Raw genomic sequence first — 26,645 nt, forward strand, 5'->3', positions numbered from 1 at the left:
CTTATATTTGTTGTCAAGAGATAATCCCACCCGAACTGCGGATCTCTGCATCTCTTAGACTAGATATGACAATTATGGACTGCAGTGTTAAAACGCTGATCTTCATTTTTAATCTTTCTTTACACATTGTGTGCTTTCCAGAACAAATTAGCGTTGCTGAAGTAATCCATCTTTTCAAAAATAGGGGGAAACATGAATGTAACTACAGACTCATGTCACCGTGGTTCACACATAAATTGAGTATTTTCTTAGAGAAGCATAAATGATTTAACGGAAAACACTATATATTTAGGTCACAAATATCGATGTGTTTATTATTTATTGAACTGATACAAATCTGTTACAGCTGCAAATGAAAGAAAGGAGTGGGAGAGTTTATTGATTTACTGAAAGCATTTGAAACTATATAGCATAAATTATTATTGTCTAAATTACATTATTGTGGGATTAGGGGAAAGGCACCTCGTTGGGTTCAGAGGAATCTATATCTCCTAAATGCAAGAAGTCTTATCAAGTTCAACTGTCTTACTGCAGATTATTGCACTTTTTGTGAGTTTAATTTTCCAAAAAAAAAAAGTAAATGTGAATCCCTTTATTGTCCCACAATGGGGAAATTCACTCTCTGCATTTTGGGCTGCCATTGTGTGGCTCCCGGGGAGCAGTGTGGGGTTAAGGGTTTTGCTCAGGAATCCAGAGTGGAGGCTGTGGTGATCGAAGCGGATGCTTGCAACCTTCTAGGAGCACAAGCACAGGAACACGCCAACACTCTCCTGTTCTGTTAGATTAATAATCTAAGAGAACCTGTTTTAATTCATATGTCAATCTCAAAACAAGATAAAAAAGAAGATTGTAACACATGGATATATGGACGATTTTTTATTGCATTCAAACTGAGTTGATCCAAACGCACCTGTCAGATTTGTATTTGTATAACTGTTATGAAGCATTATTATAGATTTTTTTTTTTTAATTATTTTTCATTTATTTATTTGTATGTAAACCACAACAATGATGATGTAAAAAATGTCTCAGTTCAACATGCAGGAACCCAAATTGCTGATGGAGATTTTGAAGCTGAAGGTGAGAGCCTTGTTTGGAAGAAGATAGCCCACTGAGCCATTAGTGAGCATCCTTTAGCTTTATGCCTCCTCTCAAGCATGACTATGAAAGGAAGGTACTCTGGGACAATGCTGCGTGTATTCCTTGTCTGGCTCCAATACACAAGAGCAACAAACTGCAGCAGCAACTGAAAGCCCTTTCTTTACAAGGGACAGCAACAAGCTTCACTGAAATCAAAAACAAAAGACAAAGCTGATTTCTCAAAGTAGATGTATTTGCACATCCTATTAGACATAATGTAAAAGTCCCCATAATTAATCATAGAAATGCAAAATGTTGTTTTCCTGATGTTAAATATTGGCCTGTTATCATGCTAATGGTAACTGATCCGACCTAATGGGATAAATCTATCAACCATTTGGTAGTAGTTGGTACTGATTTTTTTTTTCATCCAGCATTTAATGCATAACAATTATAAATGAATATATTTAAACATTTTCTAAATGAAATAAACACTTTGCTTATTAGTATTATTCTGTTAATGCCATGCAGATTTGAAAGATGTTTAGTGCCATAATGAATTTTAACTGGTTCATTGATTAGATATATTTAAACATGATCCCTAAATAAGGCATATTTTCATTTCCTAGAAATATTGACCACGTTTTTCTTAAACAAAATGTTTACATTTAGCCCATTTAAAAAATTTTCTTTAAATGCTTAAAACCTAATGAATTTGTTTGATTGATTAAAACCTGAGTGTGAATATTTCTTAATAAATTATGCTGAATTAATTTAAGTGCCTCGCAGGTGTTAAACCTCATGATTTCTACTCAGGGATACTGATCATCATCATTAAATATTCTAACATTCTTAAACCAGTTTTATCAGCACAAGTCAATCAAAACATCATATTTGAAGCCTGACAATATATTTCGAAGTAAAATTTGTAAGAAACAGGACATATTTTGTTGATTTTTGGAAACAGAGATTAAAATCTGCGCAAATAGATTGAAATCAAACTGTTACAAGGATTTTATTGGTTAATTAGTTGATCTCTTTTTATTAACCAAATATAGTAACTATAGTATATCAGTTTGTTTGTTTGTTTGTTTTTTGACAGTTTTTCTTTTTTATATAGGCCTATATTTGTGTCAAGGCAACAGTTGAATAATTAGGAATTAAATAAGCTGATTAAACCTTATTTGACCAACAAACGTCTGTAGTTCTGCCATTTATAGAAGAACAGCTCTGTTTCAAGCTGCTTTGTGAACTGAGGGAGATATGGGTCGGTAAACAGCGCTCCTGGGGTGGGTGGTCCGGTACTGGGCGCATCACAGGAGCTCCGGTGGAGAGCGTCTGTGTTTGTCCTCTTCATTAGACATTCAAGTGTCATCTGGACAGAATAAATAAAAGGAACTGAGGTCAAAGAGAATGAGCTGTGTTTAAATGCGTTTTAACAGTTACTTAAAGCTCTGAGACGCTCTCTGTCACTTCCAAATGATGGAAATGAGCCTGCAAAGTTTGCAGAGCTGAAAGTAATCCCAGTTAAAAGAGAGAGAGACTCGCTGCGGATGGTGGAAGAAAACAATCACCTCCTTAAAGGAAAGGCCTAATACACCATATTATCCACCCTTATCTTTCATTTATCTTTTATTGTTGAATACAATCAAATAAATAACAGAACCACTGCTCGGATCTTAACAGCCCCCTCCTCAAAGGAAGGAATGGATCAACCAGTGGATTAATGTAGTGAAGTGGGATTAGTGGATCCGTGGGGTGACCCCACCACACCCGCTGAATCTGACGCCTCGATTATAACAGGCATTCAGTCAGTCTGCTGCTAAAACGGACACTTTGGCAACAGAGCAGAAAAAGGAGGCATCAATTAAGAAATAAGAGAGATGAAACATTTCAGGTCGATCATTTCTAAACCAACCTGGAACATGAGCAGCTCCCGGTGCGTAAAGCATCTAGGTCACCAAATAAGGTGATTGGGGAACATCAAGGCCTTACCAGCGGTAATGATTACATTTGGATTTAAGACCCATGCAAGAATTTGTTACGCAGTAAATCTCTTTCAGCCCCCCCATCCCCACCCCCCCAAAAGCGCTCTTCAAACGCTTTGTTATTCAAAGGGGTTAAGGATGTTTGACAATCTCAGCTTGTACAACTCCACCAATTAATTGGATGCGTTGCAGGGATGTTGGTCCCTCTCATCTCATGTGTTCCTTAGAAAGACAAAGGCTCAATAGGAGGGGGGGCGGGGGACACCTCCCTGTGCCAGGGTATAAATTGGACCACTTCGGAGGGTCAGTCATTCACTTTCGGTTGGAGTTTAGCTTGGAGTGACATCAGAGACAGACCGGAGGAAAAAAATAAAGATGCAGAAGCCAAATAGACCAGTGGAGACTTGCGGATACTTGGTGCGTAATTACGCATCGCCTTGCGCTCAGAGCAACGGGAACCGCTGCGCTCCGGCAACGAAGGCCCCCAGCGGCAAATCCTTTACCATCGAGGCTCTGCTCGCCAAACCGGATCAAACACCCAGGGATCGGAGCAGTCCGGTTAATTTTGGGATAAAATACCAGCCAGCTGCGCCAACTCTACCTCTATCTGCTTTACCGATTCCTTCAGCGCCTTACCTCTATTCTCCGAACCAGTTGCAGCCCAGTATTCACCCGCAGCCTGGATACTCGGTGTACTGTTACCCACCTTTCACCTACGCACCATCCTGTCGGGGCGGATTTTACGCACAAGGTAACATCTGGAGCAGCATCTCCTCGGTGGCGCTCACACTTTCGCGCTGCAGTGTCAGTAAAATATTTCTTCTTTCTTTTCACAGCTGCCGCGTCCAAAGTCAACGCAGGGCTCCATCAGTTCAAGATTAAAGGCGGCAAGTCGAAACGGATGCGCACCAGCTTCACCAGCGAGCAGCTCTCCAGGCTGGAGAAGGAGTTCGCTCGGCAGCAGTACATGGTGGGATCCGAGAGGTTTCTGCTGGCTTCAGCTCTGCAGCTCACGGAAGCTCAGGTGAGAAGAGAAGCAGCATGAAAGCAGCTAGAAAAATGGAAACGAGTCAGTAACGAGCAAAAATATAAAAATGTACCCACTGAAGAAAACTAGTTAACTTTAAAGATCTTTACTCCAGTTCAATACAAGTTAATAATTTCCCCCATTGTGATACAATAAAGGGATTTTCTATTCTATTCTATTATATTCTATTCTAAAATACTGACAATTGGTTAGATTTTTTAATGTTGACTTTTAATAACATAGTATTAATTAATCTAACATATAAAACCTTTGCAAACATTAGAATAATCGCATTGGAATCAAATCAGCATTATCTCCTAAAACATACCAAGAGATTATTTGATATCAAATTCATTCGATATAAGTGTTGCACAAAGATTAAAGAATTTGTGGAATTAAAATCTCATGAACCAAAGCTCAGTTTTATTAGGAAGCTTAAATTTAGCTTTAGTCCTGAAGCTAAACTACTCAAAGTTGGAGTTATACTCCTGCTTCAAGTTTCATTATGAGTAAAAATGTTCCTTAAGTGTTTGAAAGCAGAGAAACGTGTTATTAACTGATCTGAAATGGATCGACATCCATTTGGTTTCATTGGTCTTTGCAAAACAATTCAGTTAAATTCTAAAATTAAAATGTTAACATTTAAACTTCATCAAACGTAACATTTACAAACTGATATCCTTTATTCTGATCGAATGTCTGTGATAACTGTAATAGTTCATTTTAAAACCCACAAAGATGATGATTACTTTATTAATCAATTAATTTACTCTTCTTTTGATAAAATGATTAATAATCAAAGAGAAAAGCAATTAAACTGGAATATTTTTGTTTTAAGAATATGAACAAAGTGAACCACGTCAGATCTGCATTGAGCTTTTCTAAAAAGGTTTCTCTTCTTAAATGCAAAAAAATGTAGATTTCTTCCTACTTAATTGTTGCTTTGAATTACTTGTTCATTCAGCAAATTGTGTTTTATAAAGTCTGCATACTCCAGTTAATTATTATTTGTTTATTAAACAGTTATTTATAATCAGTCTGCAGGGTTGGATCATTAAAAAAATTAAAACTCTTCTTAATTCCCGTCTTTCTCCAGGTTAAAGTCTGGTTCCAGAACAGACGCATCAAGTGGCGCAAACAGAGTCTGGAGCAGCAGCAGGCCAAACTGGCCAAACTGGGTCTGGCTGCTCCGCCAAAGAGTCCTGGATCTCAGGGCCATGGGGACGAAGGCGATGAAGAGGAGGATTTCTCTGACTCAGATATAGATGTTGATGTATCGGATGACTCAGTGGATCACTGCTGACCGTTTCAGTGGAACTTCTACAAAGACTTTACTGTACATAGTGCTGAGAAAGAAGAGACAACCGTCTCCAAATATGACTATTTAATAGATTTATTCTTATATATTTAATTTTCTACATGTATTTCTTTGGAAATGCGATCATATCATGTACTGCTTTATATCTGACATATTTTTTAAATATATTTTCGGATTTTAAAGTCATTTCAGTGTGTTCATTTCTTTCTTCTCTGCACTTTACATCAACATGAAGTTACACATTTATTCTCCTCAATGAATTATGAAATAGCCTTTTTTTCCAAACCTCAGATTTCTAATGTAAATAAAAAAAATTAGAACTGCAAAAGGTAGAAATCGGATACAAAATAAAAGGTTAAATCCCCTTCACATTAGGCATCAACTCATTTTAGGTGTGAATGTTGATGATGTTAGGTTTATTGAAGACACTTAGTGTGTGTACATATGAAACATTGAAGACCTGCCTCCAGCCAGAAGGTCATTACAGGGTCATTCTGTCTTATGACAGTTGTGATCTGTTAATAAAAGGCTCTACTATGAAGGGAGCAGGGAGAAAAGGTGCTGGTTGTGAGCTAGCAGTTCTTCTCCCTTCTGCAGAGGCTGTTGTTGCAAATCCCTGTCTGTGTCTGATCATTTCGTCCTCTATAAACTCACATTTTTTTAACCCAACAGATGAGTTGATATTTTGAATGATTTATTTGAATTGTTTGTTCTTAGGGGTGGAATAAATTCATGACGCAAAGCTTAAATAATTTTACCACCAAGTTTTGGTTGTAAAAAGAGTGAAATTATGGTGGGTTATGAGTCATAATTACACAGTTTCAGGTTTATACATGCAATAAATCCTTGCTAATTGAATAAAACATTCCGTGTTTTTTATCCACCAACAAGCTTGTTGTATAATTCTGGTGGGTTATTTGACCGAGGTTTTTAGATAGAACTGGAAGCATTGACTTTACATGGTAGGTGTCCTTGCTGACTTACGATCTCAGAATATATTATATAACTTTAAGTTTGTGTTTGTTTCTTTTGGAGAGCTCTGGGTTTTCAAGAACCAGCTGTCCAATCAGAAAACAGAGGCCTTTCCGGGGTTTTGGATTGGAGGTCAGGCTAGAGAATCTGAAACCAACCCTTTAACTAATGTTTTATTTCCTTCCACTTAATGTATGTATCAGTGCCAGTGGAAGAGAAACAGGCCCCCGGCATGATACACCGCCATGCTTTATAGTGGCTGAGCTTTCTTTTAATTTAAAGGCCTCCCCTCCTCTCTTTTAGAGTAAGTATTAACATACTTTATTCGGCTTTGAGCTAGAACTGTATTAAGTCTGTTTAGCAAAAACATCTATTTTAGGTCTTTTTTTTTTATTATTTGTATGTCTGTGACACATTCAAGGTGTATTAATTATTAAACTAAACTGGCTTTGCCGTATATAGTGATAAGAGCATCATATAGTTTATGGTCAGCTTAGCTAAGTAGTTCATCAAAAACTTCAATAATTTCTTTGAATTATGTCACTTTGGGTACAATTGTTGAAATGTGGACACTAATGTCCAACTGGACCTTTCATCAGGACAGTGAACCCAAACACATCCAAACTGGCTTCGGGAATAACAACATAAGCCAACATTTGGCTTCTGGAGAGGCTTTGAATTCAGGAAAACAGACTAACCTTAAATACTATGGAGTACATTTTATCTCATTATTATTGCATGCAACATAGCAAAAAAAAGAAAATTTGATCTGTAAAATTCAATTTCAAATGAATACTATTGTAAAACCCGATTTGACAATAAATCTGAAAAAAAAAAAAAAATGAAAATATGAAACATTGAAAACCTGTGGCACAATGTATTTTTTATCAAAAATAAAATATGAAAAAGGAATAAAAAAAAAACAAATAATATCTAAAAAAAGAAAAAAAGCAGAAGTTACTTTAAATATATATTTTTGGTCAACCATCTTTAATTTTCTTTTCTGGATTGCATTTTATATTTTTCAAATTTCAATGAACAAAACCTGTTGCTGGTGAAGGTTCTCAGTCATACAGGTCATAGTCATTCCAAAAAAACAATCCACTGGACTTTGAAGATGTTTTGCTTCCCATCCAGGATGCTAAACGTCAAAAGAAGCCAAATGACCCCATTACAAATAGGTGGGCTCCTTCGTCTGTTCCAATTTGCATGTTTTCAAAACAAAAACAAGGCTTTGTTGGGCTACTGTATAAAACCTCAAACTCAACGCTATTCCTAACATTTTGAATTAAAAAAGCTTCCTGAATGGGAAGCGAAACATCTTTAAACTTGGAAACCGAGTCCAGTGGATTGTTTTTAATTTTTTGTGAATCAAGCATTTTCTGTGCTTGCAACAATAATGGAACACAATTCACACTATAAAAGCCTGGTCTGTGCCAACCAATTTAAACAAGTTTGAGATCTAATTTCTGAGGTGATCAAATATCCAGATGAGAAGTTTTTTTTTTTTTTTTTTTTTTTTTTTTTTTTTTTTATGAAAAAAGACAAGATTTTCTGAAACCTTCTAAGGGTCATAAACAGTTTATAAACATTAGCCCAGAAATATTAATTGGGGCCTTTATGTATAATTTGGTTTGTAAATCTACATTTTTGTGAAATGTATGTAGGCTAATGAAAAAAGAACGGTTGTTGAAAAAAATGGGCAAATACAACATATAAACTTCTGAATAAAAACTTTCAATGTGTGAACATTTGTGCAGACAAACACGATTAAACACCCTTCATTCCCTGAGCTGCTCAAAGAGAGACTGATCACAGAGACCTCTGACATTTGCTTGTTGTCCCTCTTGTCTCACTCTCTGCCCAGTGTGAAGATGATGAAGACATTTTCTCCCAGGTTTGATCTCTTGTAAAGTCTGAGACAGACTCTGGTTCCCCTCCGATTTCGGCTAAGCAAATAAATAATCAGCTCAGGGATTAGTTGGGATATCTGTAACCTGGGGTGGTAGGGGTCACTCTGTCTCAGAGCTGCAGAGCCAGGTCTTGCTGCTTAATCTGTTTAAATCGTCAGCATGCCAGTTCTCACTGCTGCTCTGCAGACAGGGTTCCCATATGCCCACCCACCGCCGGCAGGTGTCCACTCAGCTCTATTTAGACTGGGGTTTCCTCCAGGTGGAAGAGGGGCTCACGCTGCTGCTCTGCCTGGCAGACGGTGGATAAAAAGAGAAGAGACGATGGAGTGGAGATGTGGGAGTCCTATTAGAGCAGCTAATTGGGGCAGTCAACCTGAAACTGGCATCCTGTGGATAAGCAGACCTTATTGAATAAAGTGGGCTGATCACACATAGGATCATTTATTTGTGCTGGAAAATATTTTCTAACATAATGTTGGTCTCCATGGGAAAATAAAAAGCTTTTACAACTGGCGAGATGGAGCAAAAAAAGGAAACTATGGAGCTCTAGTTTTTTACACTGAAAAAAATGAAAATATAAGATTTAAGATGGTGGTTAAGAAAAAAAATTCAAATAAATAAAATAATAAAAACAATTTCAAATGGAATAAGTTGATTTACATTTAAAAAAAATATCTCCATTAATGTTTTTCAGATTAATAATATGTAATTATTTTCTTTTCTGGTCAAAATACTCCTCTCATTGGTAGATTGTCTTATTTTCCTGCTCCAATTAAGGGAAATACTATTATTCTAAGAATGTTTTATCATTTTCAGATGATTTTGCAGTATATGCAGGTTAGAAATCAGGTAACTTTCCATCTCGAATGGAAATAGAAGTGAAACTAAATGGGGAAAAAAACTCAAATGACTGCTATACTGCAGCAAACAATGAACTCATACAGGAAATTGAGGATTGTGATAATAAGAAAAGTTCTGAATTATATTAAGTTGTCAAACATTATCAAATAAGTCATATTGCAACTAGTAACCTCAAAGTTTTCATGTAGTAAAGCAGAATAAAGTAGTGCACAGTTCTATAGTGGAAGGCGGAGTATGCTGTAAATTATTCAGCTATATTCAATTTATTCATATAACGCCAATTCACAACACATGTCATCTCAAGGCATTTTACAGAAACAATTCAACCAGATGATCTTTGATTAAAAGTTTTCTATCTAAGGAAAACCAGTTGATTGCATCGACTCATTAACTTGAAGGCAATCCCTAACACCAACCATGCTTGTAGCGACAGTGGAAAGGAAATCTCCCTTTTAACAGGAAGAAACCTCCAACAGAAACAGGCTCAATGTGAGCAGCCATCTGATGAGGCCAACTGGGGTTCAAGGAGACAGAAGCAGATGTACAGAAATAAGCAAAGATACAAACTAAATTGTTAAGGAGCTCCACAGGCGGCCCCATCCAGGAAACACACAGCCAGGAAGACGAGCTCCAAGCCCACTCCCACATCAGAGGACAAGAGAGCACATCCAGCCAGTCACAGTCAGGGAAACATGACTACACTGAAAAAAGGCTGATCTTAAACATCTATAGACAAAGGTGTTGATGGCAGCAGCACAGCTGATATTTCTCTCCAGGATGGAGTCAAAGCCAAACAGGAACAGGCCAGATGAAGCTACTATGAGAAAAAGCAGAGAGAGCACGATGCTAGAGATTGAACTAACAAATTCTGCAGAGTGTAAGAATAGAGATAGAATGAAGCAGAATGATGAAAAAGGTGTTCCTATGTCCTCCAGCAGTCAAGGCCTATAACAGCATATCTATAGTGATAGTTCAAAACCATCAGTTCATGCTCCTTCTCTGCTCTCTCTTGCTTTTTATGCACCTGTAGTTTCTCTTCTAACTGGAGTGGACCAATTTCTGTTGCTCATGTCAACTTCTGTTACACAGATGATATATCACAATGTTGGCAAATTGCCTCCAATGAAATATGCCGATAGTTCCTATAAACTCCTACTCTTTCATAAGCTAACCTATTAAATATCTCTGCAGTGTTCTCTCTGAGCTCTTTGCTGGGTGTCTTGGTCTTCATGGTTTACTAAAGTTCTCCAACAAACCTCTGAGGCTCTAGCATTACATCTAAGGTAGCAGAGTACTGGAGCCTGAATAAGAATCAATGCCAAACTTTCTGTATTTATATTGAAACAATTCAAAAAGTTGGATCCTTTTCCTTTTGCTGTATGGTTATTTGGCTTTTTAGGGGGGTCTGTTGTATAAAAATCCCAACAAAATACATTCATGTTTGTGGTTATAAGGTAAAGAATAATAAAACGCTAATATTCAGGAGCAATTTGCAAAATGTGAAAAAAATCTGAAGTAGAAATTTGTGTCAAATCAGGTCTGGCAAGTAGAAAACAGCTGCTGAATCTAGCAATGGTATAGGGCCAACAGTGGCTGCTGTTATAGCCCCTTTACTGAATAGATAATACAAAATAAACTAATACGTGAAATATAATAGATGCTGAAACATAAACTGCAACTGATTAAACTAATTAATTTTGTTTTATTTTTATAGTTTTATTTTATTTTTTCTGATTTAAAATCAAGCTGTTGTACTTTTTGCTTCAGGTTTCTAGAGCTCCGAATGGCTCGTTGGTTCACCTAATATGTCAAAGCATGAACGTTTCTTTTTTTTTTTCGTTATTTTGCTTTGTACCCCCATTAAAAAACACCATAGTCTATAGGTAAAGCTTCACACACAGCAGAAGACATGGTCTCCAGTATTGTCCACTGATTATGGCTAATGTGCATCTGAAGAAGAATTTGAGTAAGAACCCATGGCAAGCTTTGTCTGACACGATCAGCCTCAGCCAGGAACCGAAACGGCTCCCCTTCCTCCTCTTCTCTCTCTGCGGCTCAAAGTAATCCCATTGAGGAGCAGACAGAAGCAGACTGAATCCTGGGAAAAAAACCCTAAGAGAGTCCTGGGGAGGGGATCGGGGTCATTGTCTCAATTAGTACGAGGCACCTTAACGGCTGGAAACCCGCCGGGGCAGCTGTGTTCCTGCAGGGTCTGAGGGGAAGCTGCTTCTGAAAGGCAACTGTTACCCCTTGGTTTGTTTCTAGAGCTGCTGGTCTCATCAGAGGAGTCACAGGTTAGCTCCCCGTACAGGCCAAGAAAGAGCTACTACTCTTCTATCTCTGCCTAAACCTTACACTGAGGGAATTATTCCCTTTCTGTAAAACGCTGTCAGCTATGGAAGCCCATTCCTGCCACTTCAAAGAAATAAAGTGTTTTGGTATTCTAGATTCATAAAGTTGTAGTTATGAGATTTCAAGTCAGAATTTTAACTTTCAAAGCCATTAGATATCAAGGATCTAACAACAATGATTTTATATCTCATAATTAGGACTTTATATCAAATAACTATAAATTATGACCACTGGCGTAACGACAATAATAGGCCCGTAAGCAACATTATCAGGGGGACCCCATATGAAGTACAACACCCCATCCACCCCATCGCATCCACCCTACCCCCATTGACAGACACTGCTGCCGCCGTAGACAACCGACCCGAAACATGCCCCATAAATACAGGCTTCATCATTTCATCATTCTTCACTTTCACTAGACATGGATATTCTTGAAAGAACGTGTTTATTTTGGGAATTTTTTTCCGTTCTTCCAGCAGCTCTTCTTTGCTTTTTCTTTTCTGGATTCCGCTTAAGTACCTCATTTTGGTATCCATGGTCGCTAACACATTGTACATAACCGATATGGCTTTAATCTATGCTCTGGATTACCCATAATTCCAAGTCGAAATGTAAAAAATACAATACTCAAATACATCGTTCTTTTAAGATCTTTATTGCGGTTTGAAACATTATACGAGCTTATCTTTTATACCAACCGTCTAATGAACTAAACACAGTTATTAACATAGTAATTAAAGTAGCACTATCTGCTTTGCTATTGGTGTCGTCTTTAAACGGCTCACCATCATGTTGACATCTGGCATGTCTTTGGGTATAAATAAGGTCAGTTAACGAAGTATCAGGTGGGTTCAAGAGGAATTTTTCGCACCATTACATCTGCAAAGAAACGTCCTAGTCCACAATTGCGTAGGGGGCCAACCAGGTGTCAGTGACGGGGCCCCTAAGAGGTCGAGGGCCCTAAGCAACTGCATTCCTTGCTTGCAGATATTTACGCCATTGATTATGACCTTAAATCATAATTGTGAGTGTTGCTGTCCTTTCGAAGTTGTTACATCTTCTCTGCAGATCCCACACATGCTGCATGCTACTGTTCAAAATTTAGTCATCAGAGAACTTGTTACCAAAAAAAAAAAAAAAAAAGGCTCCACAGAATTTCTTTCTTGTCCCAGACTGCCTCTCTGATGAGGGGAAAGACCTAATAGTTTGGCCATCTGATAGTTATAGTGAGGGATATTAGGAAAATGTAATATAGATATTATCAGGACATATTGGTTAAGTCATGATCTCATATCGATATTATCACTTTCTTTTATTTCCTACCAAACATTTTGAGCTAAATCAACAGAAAAAAATAATTGTTGGGGCTTCAGATGTGTCTCACTAACTCTGCTCTAAATCTCCCCCTTCAATCCCTGACCTGCCCTCCATGTTCCTCTGTCTTCAATTTGTTCTCCCATGTTCTAACAAACCTCTTTGGCTTCAGACTGAAAGTGTGTAAAACTGCATGTGGTTCCATCATCCAGATGGAATCACATTGTAATGCTGCAGCGAGGTGTGAAAGTTCTCATGGAGAGCAGCAACCCTGTTGCTCCAACAGGGAGAGGACTGCACAAAGGAGGTGATTGTTCTAAATAGAAAATCCCTTTTGCATTTTATTTGCAGAGTGAAGGCCACTTTACTCCATCTAATAGTCATTAGCTTTCATTACAAGCGTTTGAAGTGGATGCAGCTCTTTTGTTGGGTCCTGAAAGAGCCGCACAAAGACGAGAGGAGCGTCTGCAGCATCACTGCCCAAGAGGACTGCATGGATGAACGCATAATGGATACCGTTGGACGCATCCGAAATGCGCCTCTTTACGCGCCAAGCAGGTACTATAGTGAGAAAATCCTAACTTGATAAGTTTTATATATTTCTTAAAATACAGAATAAGTATTAAACAAACAACATTTAAGAGATCACATCCCCTCAACCCCCTGTTCGCCGGGCCCTGTTAAAAGCGGGGTGTTTGTTTATCAGGAGGAGCGCAGCGCAGGTGGCTCCTGGGGGCCGCCACTTCTCACGCAGGTGGCACAAACGCAGCGACCTGCTACTTTTCCCATCTCGTTATAACGGGGTGAAATTTTCCAAGTATTTAAGTGGAACAGATTAGCTGAGCACACAACGCTAATGCGGGACAAATTAGTTTATTAATGAAGAGGGGAGCCCATCAGACCGAAGGGCCCCTTGATTCAACAAAGAGCTGGGAATGATCCCACAGATATTACATTTATAAAAAACGTTTTCTAAATACATGAGCGAATAATAACAACCGACCTTAAACGTTCAGAGCTTAAATATGTTTATTTTATTTTATCAGGTTGTTTAATTATATTAAATGACGTTTTTAAATGTGCTTCTCGCTATTACTCAGCTGACAGCCCTTCTGAAGCCCCGTTTGCACGACTGTGAGTGATGTGCTATGTTGACCACTAGATGGCAGCATCTGCACGAGCACAGCAGTCCTTTTTCTTTTGTAGCCTAATCTCTTGGAGGTCATTAGAGGTGGACAGAGCTGTTAAAAAATGTAATGTAGCACAATTTTCACATGTTTTATCTAAAGTAAAAGGAAGCAAACAAAGAAGTAACTGAACTTAGAGTAAAAAAAGTATTCTGTAAGAAAACTTCTAAAGTACTGAGTGACTAATCATTTGATTCATATTTTCAATTAATGTATTAAAATGGAAAAATATGGATACATTTGGGCATAATAATATTTTCTAAATATTTTTAAAATATTTATTTTCTAAATATTTTAAAACATAAAATCTATTAAATTAATATTAGGAGGAAATGAATACTGCTTAAAGGAATAGTACACCCAAAACATGATTAGCCTTCATTTTCTACTCACCCCCATGCTGAACAACACTCTGGAGTACTTTTTTGATATCTCAAATGCATCTGGAGATCTGGTAGGCTTCTTGCTGTCTGCTGACATTCAAATAATGGAGGTCTATGGTGACCGAGACAGAAAGGTCCATAAAAGTCCACAAAAAACGTGTCAATATTCCTCCATACTGCTCGTCCAATGTATTCCAAGTGTCCTGAGTGGATAGCATCCAGAAGCCATTTAGAATGTTTTTAGAGCATAAACAGTAGTGTATAGGATTTCCTGGAAGCGCGCACCTGCGAGTTCACGACGCTACGGAAACCGCGGCAGACCAAACCAGATGAAAGTGCGCATTCAGCTCGGCAAAGAACTCATGCTCTTCCTCAACACTGAAGTCCTCAGACACTTTTCTTTCGTAGTTTCTTTCTTTGCACAGGTAAACAGCACATTTCTTCTTCTATGCTTGCATTATCGGCAGAGCAGACGCTGAATGCGCACTTTCATCTGGTTTGGTCTGCCGGCTTCCGTAGCGTCGTGAACGCGCAGGCGCGCGCTTTCAGGAAATCCTATACACTACTGTTTATGCTCTAAAAACATTCTAAATGACTTCGTTTCGAGTAAATTCTGGATGCACTCGGGACAATTGGAGTACATTGGACGAGCAGTATGGAGGAATATTGACACGTTTTTTGTGGACTTTTATGGACCTTTCTGTCTCGGTCACCATAGACCTCCATTATTTGAATGTCAGCAGACAGCAAGAAGCCTCCCAGATCTCCAGATGCATTTAAATATCAAAAAGGTACTCCAGAGTGTTGTTCAGCATGGGGGTGAGTAGAAAATGAAGGCTAATCATGTTTTGGGTGTACTATTCCTTTAAATATGTAGGCCTATATGAGATTTAATGATATTTCTAACTATTCCTTATCATTAGCGTTCAATTTGTTGATAGATCCTCACTCCCACCAAAAGCAAGTCTAACTCTTCGGTAAACATTCAGTTTAAGGTTTTTGGAGGGTTTCAGATGAGAAAACAAGAATTAATTTCTCCACTTTAGTTTGTCCTAAAGGTTTTCTGTAAGTTTAAGGTCAGGACAAACTTCATCCACTTTCAGTCATGGAAGTGATTTGCACACCCAAACAACAAAGCTTAAGTATGAAATATCAGCAAAAGATCTGGCCTGTTTTGCACATTGCATTCGTACAAGAATGGACCTAAAATGTAATAAAGTTTGAATTTTCCCCCACATTTATTTTGGTGTTTAAACCAGAAGATTTGCACTCAAATATGGCCCAGTCATCTAAACTATTGCTGCCAGGAAAAATCCATTTTTGGTGTAGACTAATTGACAAAGAGGAATAAAACATCTTTAAAAAAAAACAAAAAAAAAACACTGCAATCATTCTTTTGATGGTTTAAAAAATAAGAAATGTTACGGTACATGATTAGGGGAAAATGTACAACCTTTATACATAGTAACGGTATACATGCAACCATGTTTAAAAGACACTCATTGAAACTAACAATAGCACAGTTACTATAAACCATAATTTCTTGTAGTAATAAAGTCTGATAAAGCTCCACTAGAGGGCAGCACCTACCTTTCTCTGTGGTCTTTTCTTTCTGGCATATTCTTGGGACCCTTTAACCAACCCTGACTATATCTCTTTATAAAATGTCTTCCTACTTCCTAACAATAAATATGCTGTATTTTGGTAAAATATTTACATCATAATTACTGTAGATTTCAAGCCACCTTTCAAATAAAGAATATTGGATTAAAAGTTATTTTCCCATCTTGCTCATTCAGCTTCAGTCATTTAGGACTTGCTATGTTTTCAGTGTTTTACAACCAGAGCCGGGCAAAACTTTGGAGGGCCCTGAGCAGAATTTAATGTAGAGCACCCTCTTTTATTATCATCTGTGAGTTAATAGGCCCACGGTTGACCCTCACAGATTTTACTTTACATTATTAATGGCATGATCACCAACTAAAACTTATGAATATATTGTTTTAATCCATAATCTATAACATATTAATTTGGTCTGGCACTCATGGTGTATAGAAATTCTAAAAATACACTCAACTGATTATGAAACTTGGCTGCAACTACAGCAAGCTTAGAAAATTTGTATTTTTTAAAATCTATTCCTTAGCAGATAGAGGGTGCATACAATATGACTCCCAACTAGAGATAGGCCAATATTCACCCAGACAATATTTCAACCAATATCAGCATTTTTCTTGGTATTAGTATTGAAGAATATGTGCATGCATTGGCCAGTTTATCCGAGCATTCAGCGACAACGCCTTGAGATAATGTGAAGGACCGGCATTCCTGCTCCTTCTAGCTACTATCTATTTTTAATGTTGTTGGATTTATTGATAGATTTTGCCTCTTTTTTTTTTTTGTTTAAACTGAGACGTGTTTAACCTTTATTTTTTTTATATAATTGTGTCATCATAATAGGGGAGCTTGGCCTAGTGGTTTGGGCACTGCACTTGGAATCCAGAGGTTCTGAGATCAAGCCCCATTCCCAGCAAAGACCCTTAACCCCACACTGCTACCTGGGCACGGCACGGTGGCAACCATAGCTCCCCAAGGGAATGGATTAAATGTTCAGTACTGTGACAGTGTAATGAAAATTAAAGCTGTAAAAAAAAATAAATAAATAAAAAATCATGTAAATGGAGTAATAAAAAGAAATATCGGTTCTAAGAATTGGCCCCAAAAAATCGGCAGCACATATCAGAGAACGGTTAGACTGATAACAAATAATTAGTAGTGGCATTTGTCTGAAATAACCCGTATAGGTTGATTTTTATTTAAAAAACTGAAAACAGCAGTTGAAATCACCCAACTAGTAATATCTTGTAGCATAATAATTATCAAAACATTGTCATATCCATACAAAATGGTAATTTTCCACAAATGAAGCAGTTTTTTAGGTTTAAAAGAAGGATGGAGTTCAAAACAAAGATACTCTTGGAAGAACATCTCTCACATCCTGCAGAAACTTTGCAATTATCTCCCACCAGGACAAAACTCCCCAAACATACAGACAGAGCCAACATTATATAAAGATGTAAAAATGGGCCAGTCAAGGTCCACACCTCAACATTCTCTATCCAGACTGACTGAGTTTGAAGGATTTAATGAACAAATAGAAACCTTTTGGAGACATAACATCTCAAATCTATGCAGGTGAAGTTGATTGTGAAACTGATTCAGTAGATGAGTGCAAATGCATGCCACACTATTCAGAGTTCTTTTAAAAGTGAAAAGCGTGCATCGCTTTTCTTCTACTTTACACTGCTGAGAATTCGTTCTAATTAAAGAGCAGCACAAGAGAATAAACATTACTGCAAGGTGCTTTTTGTGTAATATTGCATGCTTGACTTCTTTCTCTGAAATCAACGCGCTTTGTTTTTTCAGGAACATCATATAACTGATATGAGACGATCGACTTTTAACTAGAAATATTAGAGCCACAATAAAGCAGCTCACCCTGCGGGATTGAACTATAAAGGCGTCCTAGTTCCACAGAGGAGCCGCAGTGAAACCCCCTGTGGTCAGACTGAGTGACTCTCCCAGAGCCTCGGGCTGGGAAATCAACAACAGGGAGGGGAAACTGCAGGCCCTGCTTTGTTTTTGGTCCAAAAGCCTCTGCGTTCTGATCATGTATTAACCAGCAGCAGCGACGGGGGTCAGTGCGCACAGGCCTGCAGGGGTTCATCATTAAGCTCTGCAGCCTGATCGGTCAACCTACAAGTTCCTGCTGCTGGAAGGTGAAGCAAGGAGACGGTTGATGCATGAAGCCACCACTTACATGTGCACCATTCATTCAGCAGATCCAAATCGTTTATTATAATCTTTATTAAGAAATTTAAAAAAATACAAAATCTTATTCAAGAGCAGAGAAAATAAATAAGTATTTTCTGTTTCTTATTTCTTCTTTCTTTAAACAAGAACTGAACATACTGTTTAAAACAGCTGACAGTCTGATTCACAGAACTGCTGCCTTCTTTAGTAGCCTTTAGCTCTAAACACCTAATAAACAACTTGTTTTACCTCATCATTTCCATCGGTAATGATTTTCTAATGCAACCTCTACCCAAACGAGCGCACTAAAGCAGATAATGATTAACTTGTGTGGCTCACAAAGGGAGCTGCAGCATTTTCTCCCACAGGACTCTGCATTCTACCTCAACACTTTTTCAGGCGACTCAAGATGTTTGATGGTTCAATCCTGAAAAAACACATAACAGTATATAAAATTGTCGGTTTCTGCCAAAACAAAATCAATGCAAGGATGGATACTTTATTGTAAAAGCTGCATATAAAAGTGGATCTGCTGCTTCATAAACAAAACACTTCAGAAAACTACTGGGTTATATTTGCAATGCATGTTTCGCAATTATAAGGTCATTAAATTGGATTAAATAAGTGTGATATTCGGGCTTTATATTTTTGGTAGATTCTAATCAGTGTTTTAACTCATGTATGTTCCAGGAAAAAAAATACTTAGATTAAAACCAATAGAACAGAGGTGGAGCCAGAAAATCCTAATAGGGGTGGCCAGTCAATAACCAACATTGAAGGCTGGCTGAAAGGCACAAGAACCTCAGGGTCAATCTACACTGTTCCAACAGGAACGAGCACAACATCCATATTTTCTAAATAAAAAGAAACTATGCTTTCCTGCAGCCTTTGCCAACAAATAGACACTTATATTTAAACATCTATGCTGTGTACATGAAAGGTACTGTGGACAAAATTCTTTCATGTTTGAGCTCTGGGGCGAACACATTTTACATTTATCAATAAACATTCTGCAAAAAAACGGTATTTAAATTTACTAATATCCACAATTAATTAATTTTTAAGTTATTATCAAAGTAGTTATTTATCTATGATTTCACTGAAGGCTCCTAGATGATTTGCAGAGGCACATCATTTTATCTTTACCCCAAATAATTCAAAATTTAGTTCTGAAAAGAGCATGAATTCTTTATCTATCATCTTTAATGTTTGTATACTGATGTGCATAATTAACCACAGTGTTTCTGTTGTAAAGTAGTTATTAATGTATGTAAAATTGAAATGTTGAATAAGTTTCAACATTCCCCTTCAGAGTTTTACTGCTGACACCATCTGTATTAGAGGGGAAAAATGGTAGGGGTGGCCACAGGGGTGGAAAATGATTGGCTAAGGGTGGCCATGGCCACCCCTGGCCCCCCATCGAGCTCCCACCCTGCAATAGAAGAAAAAAAACATTTTCCTATCCTAACTAAATATTTCAAGTCCTTAATCCCTATTTCAAATGTTCACTAAGTTGACTAAATGAGTCATAATTCAACCTAAATGAATATAAAACAAAACCCTCAGTTTGATTTAAAGTAAAATCTGCACCCACTGCCACACACACAAAAACATTTGTCTAAACACATTTTTAGAAGCTAAAATTGCCATCTAAAATATATTGCTATGTCTATATATGATTTAGCCTCCAAAATCAGTGATTAAATCAGTATGTTGTCACAAGACTGGAGTCTTAGGTCAAAGCGTCGTAGCGCTAGCTGCTAGCTACTTAGCCACTAAAGATGAATGATTTCAATTAACAACCTTAATGAACAATTTAAACTAAAAATATAAAATAACCAAATGGAATTAATATTGTCATTCAGTATCATATTTTACTATTAATTTGAACCAGTGGAAAAGGTTCAGTTTTGCTCTTCTAGCAAAATGGCGTTCGGTAATGAGGCTTCTTCTCTTACCCAACCGATAGTTTTTGTTTTTTTTAAACTAACTCATCCCTTAGCTGAAATGAGAAATGATTACATAAATATGCTGAATAATAATGTTAATATTTTAAGTTCACATTAGAGACAGAGTTTATATAAATTTAAAGTAAGAACAGCATTTTAATGCTAACTAACTAGCAAAACAGGCTACATGAGCATCATCAATTGGCCAAACAATATAGGCCTAAGCAATATAAGCTGTTTATTTCTAACTTATGTGCTAATCTAAATCTTTTAAATGAACTTTTTTAATAATTAATTGAGGTTTGGAGTTTCAAACAACAACAAAAAACGACTCTGTTGGTCATAAAATATTACCCCTTAAAACATTAGCACCTTCAAATTTTCCTGTAAGGGACATTAAAGATAATATTTTTGTTGAATGAATTATTGTAGGATGTTTGGAAAAGTTAAGAATTGTTATAAAACTTTTGGCTGAAAAGATTTCAAGTTAGCATCCAGATTTGGCCAGTTTAGTGACTGTAATGAAGTCAAACTTGCCAACAAGCTGAGCTTTTAACCCCGATGATTTTGTTGCCAATTAACAGCAAATCTTAACTGTGGCTCTCATGTCTACATGCCACATTAAAGAAGACTTATTTATACGTGTGTTAAAAGTGCATATTTTCAGATGAAAGAATGTCTTCATTTAAAAAAAAGGTCTAAAAATGTGTTTATAATATAAAAACTTTGGTTAATTAAGTAGCATGTATGAATAAAGACATTTAACAATGTGGCTGAATAACTGAGCACATAGGCTTGGATATTTATAAAAATCTAACAAATTAAAACAGTGCATATAGTTTGAATCATTTTATTGGTTCACACAAACTCACTTTTTTGTATGTTGTCTATTGAAGGTTTTCATAGCGCAGAACTAACCATATAAATAATTGAATTACCTTTTTATTAATTGGGTTTATGATTTGTCCTTTTTCATCCGCTCTTTTAAAGAATATTTACTGAAAAATAAACATTAATGCATCTTTTGGATCAACTTATGCATAATCAGTTACTTTAACACAATTGTTTCATGTTGCCAGGGCAGGACATGAAACTAGAGTGTTAGAGCAACGAATGCAAAATATGCAGTATATAAGAGTATTTTTCTTTTCAGTTTCTGCATGAGAGAAGCCTATAAATTAATTTGCATAGGTCTGTATTTGAACCAGGGCTGAATAAGAAAAACAAAGCAATCTGAACTGGTTTAATATCAGTTTAAAAGTTTGTGTGACATTGCTACACATATTGGCTGAAATTAAACACATAAAGAGCATCAAAGTGATAGATTTCTGCCTTTAGGCATGGGCACATCAGTTTGTGTAGGCAAAACATAATAATAATAAAAATAAAAGCGAAACAAAGATAATTATCTTGAGTTCTTAATTTTGTCTTTGAATAAAATGCTCTAAATGCAAACAGAATATAACTACTTAAATGTTAAAACATCAAAAACGATGGTTAAGATTAGATGTTTTAATCTTTTTTTTTTTTCTTCAAACATTGAGCTTTTAAAAGTAACCAAAATGAATATATTAATTCTTAATTCTAAAGCAGCTCCCTCACATTCTCTGCCGACTGGAAAACGACATATTAACCCTGAATGTGAGCCACAATGGGCCCTTAATTGGCTGCGCGCATGTGTTCTCAGGGTGCGCCTGTAACCAAGCTGGCCCGGACTCCTGTGATCTATGCAGCAGGTACTCCAGGAGACCAATTGGTAGGAGCTCCGGTCCAATCAGCTCCCTTCCTGCTCCACGTAAAGCCACTTGGGAGAGAGTTGAGGGCGCTTTTTCTGCGTGCGCATTTGTGCACAGACGCCCTCTGGGAGCGCACAGACTTCTAGCGCTGTTGAGTTTTGTAGGAGCATCTCCAGAAGGTTTAGATTGTGTAGGCATCCCCCGCTCTTTTTTGTCTTATTCCCACCATTGGACACCCCACCAGCTTCGGCCATGGTGCAGCTCTAAACAGCAAGAGGAAGTTAGGGACGACTTTCTACAGATTGTTGCGTTTAATTCCCACCTAGAGATGATGTTCTCTTCAGCGGGGAAGCGCTGCTTCACCATAGAGTCTCTGGTCGGTAAAGAAAGCCCCATGCCAGCCGAGGACCCCATCCGGCCGACGGCGTTAAGTTACTCCAACCCGACGACGGATGCCTTAATGAACGGTTACCAGGGGCCCCCGGCCAGGCCCCTCTACCAGAGCTCGGAGCTGGTGTTCCCGGAGTCGGTAAACCATCCGTCCCTCACCGTGGCCCCGCACCAGCTCGGAGGCTCCCACCTACAGCATCCGCACTTCTTCGGCACGCAGCACCGGGACCCGCTCAACTTCTACCCCTGGGTGTTACGGAACAGATTTTTTGGACACAGATTTCAAGGTATAAGGATCTGCAGAGAGATGGAAAGATTTGGGCTTTGGGATGCTTCTGAAGTCTGCGCGTAAAGATGATGACTCATAAACTAATCATTCTTTTAGAAGGTTGAATCGTTTTTTTTTTTAAGGTGAAGGGTTAATATTTATTTGCTTTTTCTTTTTCAAATAAATTGGTAACTTATAAACTGGAATAATGAAACATCGGGCGCTGAGAGTAGAGATGCTTTTTTTCTAAAAAAAAAAAATCACAGATGAAAATATTCAAGCAAAATATTTCCTGCTAGAGTCATATAAAAAAAAACACTGAGAAAATCTAAGCCAATTAATAAAAGCATCGATGAAAAAGGTAATAATGATAATAACTATATAGATTAATATTATATATAGATTAATAGTTTATTACAGCGCCTATATCCATCAAATCTTTCGTTTCATTACTATATATGTGTAAAAAAAAAGTTTCCATATTCTTTTTTCTATTAGTTGATTTATATTTATCATTAAAACTAAAGACATTAAGGTAATTTAGATGGGAGTGCGCAATGCTATAACCCAAAAGGTCATGTGAAAGAAAGAAAAAAGAAACGCTTATTAATGGAAACAATACATTTTTAGAGCGATTTAATTCGCCTAAAATATTTTCAACATTTTCCTGCACTCATGTTTCTTTTAACACTGCTAAGAATTTGGGATTTAATTAAAATTACTGAAGGGTAAAGGGTAGCACTGATTTATTGGCTCAGTTTAGATCGAAATGTGGGGTGAAAATACATTATTTTTATTTTATTTTCCACACAACTTTCATTTATCTTAGGAAAAAAATAGATATTATATATAAAAAAGGATAAATTAATATACCAGAAAGCTTCCAGTTTAAATACAGCTTTAAAATAGGAAAGGTGTGTTTTACCTAATTTGACCACATTCATCCTTTCAGACGAATTTAGCATTTAGACTGAAGAAAACCATTTTCTATGTGAACTAATGGAAGCATTGGGTTATTATGCCCTGAAATAAATATGCATTTAAAAAGCAGCTCCGATCAAAATGAATTACAAAAGTAGAGGTTGAATAGTCCAGGATATTATACCCATTTGATAATAGTTTAAGTTTTAAAAGCACTACTAATGTTTGTGCGATACATCAAAGATTTTTTTATGTATAGGTTTTTTTTCCCCTCTATATAAATTTTATGTTTTGATTGGGATACATTTTGTAACTCAGCGATATTTAACTCAAGGTGTTTGTTTATTTAGTTCAGGTGTTTTATTTTGACTCTGCCGGCAGGTAATGATGTGTCCCAGGACAGCCTGCTCCTTCACGGCCCTTTCGCCCGGAAACCAAAGCGCATCCGGACGGCCTTCTCTCCGTCTCAGCTGCTCCGCCTGGAGAGAGCCTTCGAGAAGAACCACTATGTGGTGGGAGCCGAGAGGAAGCAGCTGGCCAACAGCCTGAGTCTGAGCGAGACGCAGGTAAATTCATTCCGCATGCGCCGTTAATCCTGCTCCTTTTTTTGTTTTATTAGTATTATTATTATTATTATTATTATTAATTTTGAGTCAGAACCTACTAAAACATTTATTAAGATATTAAAATCCAGAGTTTATTAAATAATTATGACTTAAATATTTTTTTAATGTATGATACTCGAATTAGTGCAAAAACATTCAGTATTTTACTAATTTAATCTTCAGGCAGATAATCTCTACCTCATCATGATCCCCAAATTTCTTCTGATCACACAAAATAAACATTTTATTTTATCATTACTTCAGTTATAAATACCACAAAATTAAAAAGAACATAATTTCACTCATCCTTGAGAAGGGAATTGATGTGAACCTGAGAGCTCTAAAAGCTGGACAATTGTGCATTTAGTCAACATGTCTGATACTAAAAAACACAAAGAATTTTAAATAAAATAAAATAAAAACATTTAATCAGTATGCAGACAGTACTATAGATTTAAAAGGGTTCAGTTAAGTGTTTCTGTTGTCTTTAAATATGGGGATTTATACTCTAAACTCTAAACATGTACTAAACTCTTGGCTCTCAAATTGATGTCAGGGTTTCAAACTCTGGGGAGACTGATCCCCTGACAGGCTGGGATGGTTTTAAGGAAGATATATTTTTTAAAGCACTCTCCAAAATGTGATACACAGAAAAAAATATATATATATATACAATGCAACAACACCAGAAGCAAATGCCAGTGTCTTCTTATTATTAAAAAGTTGAAAGGGACTTTTTACAGCAAAAATTGCAAAAAGAAAAATAACATGGTTTTATTAACCGATTGTATTTATTTCTAAAATGTCTTCTTTGTAATACCCGGGACCCATCTTTCATCAACAATAATGTTTAGCAGGAAATAATGATGTATAATAATGGTTCCATCTATATCCATCTATGTGTGGATCTCATTAGAATCTCTCGTTAGATTCTTCAGAATAATTTTAATTTATTCATACAGAGAACAAAAAATGTACATATAAGACAAAACTCTAATCTAAAGTATGATAACATTAAATAGAGCAAATCAAAAAGCACGCTGAAAAAGGGACTTTTTGGTCCTGTAAATATTTGGGTTAATAATCGGTTTTATGTTGAATTTACTGCAAATGTCCTCCTAAGGGCCTATATTTCAAAATGACACCTTTTTATAAAATGTGTTATTTAGAATTAATTTGTAAATCTATATTCATCAAAAGACAATAAATTTGAATTATCTTACCAAATAAAATTAACAAAATAATTTAAATAGTTTCCCAACTTAACAGATGCAATAATATGTATTTATTAGATGTAAACTTGGTGCTTTTTTTTCTTTGCCTGACCATGTTTAGGTCTTTCTGCATGGAGTTTGCATGTTATCTCCGTGCAAGTGTGGGTTCTCTCTTGGTACTCCGGCTTCCTCACAGTCCAAAAACAACTGACTGACTGTTAGGTTAATTGGCTTCTCTAGATTCTCCTTGTGTGTGCTTGGTTGAATGTCCAAGGTGTACGCTGCCCAGACTGCCGGAGATAGGCATTGGTCCAACCACGGACCTTATGGAATAAGCCGAAGAAGATGGATTGATGTTTACTTGTTTGTCTTAAAGAATGCACAGTAACTGTCTGAACTGGACACTGAGAAATTACTGAAGTCAAACAGCCAGAGCCTGATTTGGTAATGGTGTAACGTTTTATTGAGTTTTACTGAATGATTTTTATAAATTAAAAGCAAAAAAAAAAAAAAAAAAGGAAAATAATATATAGTTGCGCATTAGCTTAGTTGAGTAAACTTTAGGTAAATATTAATTCAAAATAAAGCAAAGAAAAATCATTACTTTTCACTTCAGTTTTGGAATTGAATCAAATATGAGTTGAGTAAAATTTACTAGCTAAACAAAAGTAGGTAGTAAAATTTACTTGAGTTTCTGTATTAAATCAACTCCTCTTAGATTTACCAAGCATTTCTATATGGAAAAATATACTTACCTTTTTCCAAATAAATGGTACTCCAATTTTTTTTTCAGTGCAATAAAATATTTTAAAACCTTAAAAAAAAAACAATATCAGAATAAAAAAGAGCAAAAATATAGTACCCTAAAATAAGAATATAGAATCTAACTTTTAAATATATATAAAACCATAACATAATAATGCTAACAGGAATAAAAAATTTCAAATATCATAATATACTGTATTTATATAAAAAATATAAAATTATCAGAAAAAATTAGTAAAACCTCTTAATTCCAAAAGTAAAGCATACAAAATAATTTAAAAAAAGGTAGATAAATTTAAATGTTAAAATAATTTAATTCAGTCAAATGAAGAATACAAAAAATCTGAATTACATAAAAAAAAAAAAAGTAAATACAAAATCATAATAATCCGGCACTGATAATAATGAGAATGAAGATAAAAAATAATTTAATTCATATTTGAAATAAACGCTATAGATGTGACAGAAACAAATAGGACTGTCGCTGAAAAATGTCAACATAACATGCCTGTAAACTTTTGTAATATTTAGATGTATACATATGTATATATATATATATATATATATATATATATATATATATATA

General features: G+C 36.4%; 2 protein-coding genes across 2 annotated transcripts in view; both read left to right on the top strand.

The window, feature by feature from the left end:
• Window positions 1-3,403: 3,403 nt before the first annotated feature.
• LOC107097583 (homeobox protein not2-like) lies at window positions 3,404-5,558 on the top strand. Its single transcript, XM_015394778.1, has 3 exons — window positions 3,404-3,819; window positions 3,905-4,092; window positions 5,192-5,558. Exons 1-3 carry the CDS (start codon window positions 3,444-3,446, stop codon window positions 5,396-5,398), a joined length of 771 nt encoding a protein of 256 aa, XP_015250264.1. The 5' UTR covers window positions 3,404-3,443; the 3' UTR covers window positions 5,399-5,558.
• Window positions 5,559-22,007: 16,449 nt separating this feature from the next.
• The window catches only part of LOC107097582 (homeobox protein EMX1-like), a 6,061-nt gene continuing 1,423 nt past the window's right edge, over window positions 22,008-26,645 (top strand). Inside the window, exons 1-2 of the mRNA XM_015394777.1 lie at window positions 22,008-22,573; window positions 23,857-24,041. Coding sequence (XP_015250263.1) covers window positions 22,225-22,573; window positions 23,857-24,041 — 534 coding nt within the window. The 5' untranslated portion in view covers window positions 22,008-22,224. The remainder of the gene's footprint in view (window positions 22,574-23,856; window positions 24,042-26,645) is intronic.

This window comes from Cyprinodon variegatus, unplaced genomic scaffold (genome assembly GCF_000732505.1).
Source record: "Cyprinodon variegatus isolate N-32 unplaced genomic scaffold, C_variegatus-1.0 Scaffold708, whole genome shotgun sequence".
In the NCBI taxonomy this organism is placed as follows: Eukaryota; Metazoa; Chordata; class Actinopteri; order Cyprinodontiformes; family Cyprinodontidae; genus Cyprinodon; species Cyprinodon variegatus.